Below are 5000 nucleotides of genomic sequence, written 5' to 3' on the forward strand. Positions count from 1 at the left end.
ACTGTCCGAAAACAACGACACAATACAAATACATTACTGTCACCAAAGGTATAAAGGTACAGCAGTGGTGTTAGAGTCCAGTTGTGTTCCCTAAAGGTTCATTACATTCTCTTCTTCAGAAGGAGAGGGGGATCTCTGTAATCTTTTGTGATGTGAATTTGTAATAAATGGTAAGTCCTGTAGAGTCCAAGTCGGTTTTTCTTCATTTGTCCCCCTTTAATTCTTAACTAACTTCTGCTAGTGGTGAGATACCTGTTGCTGTGGGATTGTCATGGGAGAAGTGGTGTGTCTGCGGTGGTTTTCTGCTCTAGTTTTTAAAAAAAAAAAGGATTCTTAAGAGCATGAAAGTGTTTGATCTTGACCTTGTCTCGATTTCTGATGTTCTTGAGTGAGTGGGTATCATCTCTGATTTAAAACAATGCCATACTGAACTGTTTGTGTGTTTTTCTCAGGAGCTCTGGGCCACAGATAATAACAAAGTACAGGAGTTTATGTTCCATTACCTGAAGGATCCTTTGAGGGAGATCGAGCAGCCTTACTTCCTCCAGGATGAGGTATCTCTCTTCCAAAGTCTGCATTACAACACCTCACAGTGAGACCTAACCAAGCCTCGTTGGCTGCTGTTAAATATCATTCCACTCGAGCTCTGTGTCTAAGACTGTGTAACTTCCCCCAGTGCTTTTGGATAAAGCATCTTCTCACACATCCACTCTCACTCACACCTACAGACACTTTTGAGTCGCAAATCCACCCACCAACATGTGTTTTTTTTGGACTGTGGGAGGAAACCCACGCAGACACAGGGAGAACACACCACACTCCTCACAGACAGTCACCCGGAGGAAACCCATGCAGACACAGGGAGAACACACCACACTCCTCACAGACAGTCACCCGGAGGAAACCCACGCGGACACGGGGAGAACACACCACACTCCTCACAGACAGTCACCCGGAGGAAACCCACGCGGACACGGGGAGAACACACCACACTCCTCACAGACAGTCACCCGGAGGAAACCCACGCGGACACAGGGAGAACACACCACACTCCTCACAGACAGTCACCCGGAGGAAACCCACGCGGACACAGGGAGAACACACCACACTCCTCACAGACAGTCACCCGGAGGAAACCCACGCGGACACAGGGAGAACACACCACACTCCTCACAGACAGTCACCCGGAGGAAACCCACGCGGACACAGGGAGAACACACCACACTCCTCACAGTCAGTCACCCGGAGGAAACCCACGCGGACACAGAGAGAACACACCACACTCCTCACAGACAGTCACCCGGAGCGGGAATCGAACCCACAACCTCCAGGCCCCTGGAGCTGTGTGACTGCGACACCTACCTGCTGCGCCACCATGCCGCCCCTACACTTGTATTATTTTAGTTTAATGTAGTTTTAAAGTACTATGAGCCTTTGGTTCATAACAAGCATAAAGCATCTCTCTGTGTCTCTGTAGGTGGTTAATAGGTAATACATTTCCAGTTCCACCTTAAATGGTGAAACAATTATATTCACGCACCTGACACTTTTTGCAACATTTAAGGTGGAATTGGAGAGTTGGAAAATCGCTGCTGAATTAGAATCTGTATTCAGTTTCATATCACTGAAGGGTGAGGAGTGGGTGAAAATATAGGGCTGAACACTTATGAAGGTGTCCAGCAGTGTTCACCTGATATCACTGCAGACTGGTGCACAGTTACTTTAAGAGCTGGCCAGGGAGTGAAGCAGTCCTGTGTCATTTCTGTTCTGATGAAGTGTCAGGCTCCTGAAGGGTCGTCCTCTTTCGCAGGGGAAGATTTTAACCACCACGTCGTGTAACTCCTTTTCAAGCAAGGGGTAGGGGTCAAACCTGCCAGAGAGACCCTGTTCCACTTCCGCAGGCGAGGATGCCAGCGAGGGGGTCAAGGGGAGCTGCAGAGTGTTTTGGGAAGCACTGATTATAATTCAGGGCCCTGGGAGCTCCATTACTGGGAGGACACTGCTGCACCACAGCCATCCCTCTGAGACACTCCTCCACTCCCAGCAGGGCTTTGGAGGCTGACTAAGGCAGTAAAGGCTGTAAACGTATCCCTAACTCTGATGGGCCCTAATGCCATTTCAACCAACTTTGGCAGCTCCCAATAAAAATGCAAGAGAAGAAAACTGTGCAAACAATCATTTAATAACCATCTTAAAAGGCAGAAGCATGCGTCATCCTCTCTGCAGCCCTTCATAGTACATTCACCACACCACAGAGAGACAGTGGACAGAGGCTTTAAAGCAGCAGAGCAGTGGAACTTTTCGTTTTTAAAAGGATGCCTGCAAACGGTTAGGTCTAGCATTTGCATACAGCTCCAGCTGCAAAAAGTGTTGCATGAGCCGAGACTGTTCAGAAGTAGCACACAGACTTTATTCTGACTTTCCTTTCTTCAGACCTAGTTTTTATCAAGTCTGCTGTGCTGTTTCGCTATTTCTTTTTTTTTTTAAAAACACCGACCAACTATGACTGTCCTCCTTTCAAGTGCTTCCTGAGGTTTTGTGGTTTAGTCGGAAATGTCGATTACTACCTCTTTTTTTTGTTCTTTCTTCCTCTGTTGTTGACCTCAATTCCATGGGGCTTTGGTATGTTCTCAGAGAGATCTGCACCATGAATCTTTAGCTTCAGAAACCGCCTTCTTCTCAAGCACAGTAATGTGACTCGGACACAGGGTACAGCGGTCTGAATCTAGTCTAGTCAGGTAAATCTAGGTCTAGGTAAAGCCGGTTCTTGTTTACTCCCTGTTCTCTCGTGTCGTGTAAACCTTGTCCAGAGAGAGTCGTCACTCTACGCCACGCAACGCAGACGACCAGCACCAACTCTCCATCTGTAAAATCTCCAGCTGCAGCAGAGATCACGTTTGTTTTTATCCGACTCACGACGGCAGCTCGTAAAATGACGCCGTGGTCTTTTGAAGAGGTTCAAACGCTCCTTGGATCGGTGGCCGACGAAAGAATCCAGCGAGAGCTGGACGCTGCAACAAGGAAGGAACAAACTCTACTGATCTGTCTGAACTGATGACGGAGCTGTGTTCAGTCCCAAACAACAACAACAACACGCCAATACACCATGAGTAAACACCGCTTAACGTTACCGCTGCCGTTGTTGTGGTCTCCAAAGCCCACTGTTCCCCTTAGAGACAGTGTTTTGAGACGTCACTTGATACATTCAAAGGGGAGTCGTAGGAGTCAAAACCAACCAAGAACCAGAGGCTACAATCATTGTAGCGCTGACAATGATCCACCAGCCGAATCATCCCTGCTCTGTGGCTCTCCTGAATATTGAAGAACAGGATGATGGGGGCTAACAACCAAGTGGCCCTGTGTTGTCGGTGGAGCTGAAAGAATGAACAGGGAGGAGGTCATACGTTCTGTACACAGTGGGGTGATATTAGCTCGTGTGCCAAGTCTGTTGCCTCTAAAATGGCCCAGCAACGTTTGACTCATTCACACGGCCCTTTGATGCTATCTCCACAGAAGCTTTGATGTTAACCTCAGTTGTGTATTGCAGATATCGCACCGCTTCATTGGCAGACGTCTCTTTCATATTGTCAACTCAGCTGCTTTAAGGTGCACGCATGGTGGATATAATCTGTTTAGAAAATCAAGAGATGAAATGAGAAGCTCTTGTTTTGCGTGTGGGCTGGAGATGTACAAACCCCCAGCACTAGGCCATGGAGCACCGGAGCAGACCTAATGAGTCTGATCCCATGTGTGAAAGTACAGAACCAGTCATTTACGTTATAGACTGCACCGAAAGTGACGGCATATGACTCTAAAACAACTCCTCTTTGTTTTCTTTTCTCTCTCAGTTCCTCACGTACCTGTTCTCAAAGGAGAACTCCATCTGGGACTTCACGCTTGACCAAGTACATCCAGAGGACATGAACAACCCTCTGTCTCACTACTGGATTTCATCATCACACAACACGTACGTATACAGAGCTGCGTTATGCGTCTGACAAGAGCCACCAAACTCCACGTCAGTGGTGCCAGTTAAAAACTCTTAACCCTGTCAGCTGCTTTAATTTAGATGTAGTCTTGTGTAAAAATATATAAAAAAAAGGCTGACTGAAGCGATATGTTTGATTTTACTGTGAACACAGGTGAAGACAAAGCTGTTGGGGGTTTATAAATGTTACTGAATAAACAGGAAGGTGTGGAGTATTTGCTAGTGGTCAGTGCCTCAGTGATTTCCGTGGTGTGCTGAGGTGTTACATCTGTCTAAATTTACCGTCAATGTCATTGTCACACCTCTGACAAAGGACCAGGAGCTGGTTGACCTCAGAACTGCAGCAGAGTCCGCGGTTTCTGTACCTGACATGTTCTGACTGTTTGGACTTCATGCTCTTTTGTTGGTTTATGTTAAAGGGGATTTCCACTAGAGTGGTTCATTGTGAAACGCTCTGTTGTTCACAGCGGTGGTGAATGGAACCAGACGTTGGCCTCTTAAGAGCTGTTATACGAAATGGTTTTGAGTGTTGTAAAACTTGAGACAGAAAGGCGACGTGAGTAGCATCGATTATCTGGTCACAGTGCCCCCTTCTGAGGTCGTCAAGTGGATATATCAACATCAGGAGAACTGTCGGTTCTTAAAGACTAAGCACCACTTAATGGACCTCCATGAATATTCTACATTATTGTAGTCACTGACAGATATAAGTATGAATTAAAATGAAAATAGCAGCTTAATTTGCTTTAAAACTGACAGTTTTATTAAATTGACGGAAAAACCCGAAATTCTTAAACGCGACCGTGACGTCACTGGTGGACAACAGCTGAACAACGCCGCGGTAAAACACCGTTATGACTGACTGTTATGACAGTATCTAGCTAAATAACCAACATTATTCATGACAATAGCCTAGCAATAAGCTAAACTCAAATGTAGAGGTACCGTTATTCTTGTAAATGTGATCGAAGTCGAACTCGAATTCATCCGACACTATAAACCTCCGTAATGC

General features: G+C 46.3%; 1 protein-coding gene across 4 annotated transcripts in view; it reads left to right on the plus strand.

Moving 5' to 3' along the window:
- plcg1 (phospholipase C, gamma 1) overlaps positions 1 to 5000 on the plus strand; it is a 62272-nt gene that overhangs the window by 33670 nt on the left and 23602 nt on the right. For all 4 annotated transcript variants that reach the window (XM_066670128.1, XM_066670129.1, XM_066670130.1 and 1 more), the window contains exons 10-11: positions 453 to 554; positions 3849 to 3967. In XM_066670128.1, coding sequence (XP_066526225.1) covers positions 453 to 554; positions 3849 to 3967 — 221 coding nt within the window. The remainder of the gene's footprint in view (positions 1 to 452; positions 555 to 3848; positions 3968 to 5000) is intronic.

Source organism: Hoplias malabaricus, chromosome 5 (assembly GCF_029633855.1).
Source record: "Hoplias malabaricus isolate fHopMal1 chromosome 5, fHopMal1.hap1, whole genome shotgun sequence".
Taxonomy (NCBI): domain Eukaryota; kingdom Metazoa; phylum Chordata; class Actinopteri; order Characiformes; family Erythrinidae; genus Hoplias; species Hoplias malabaricus.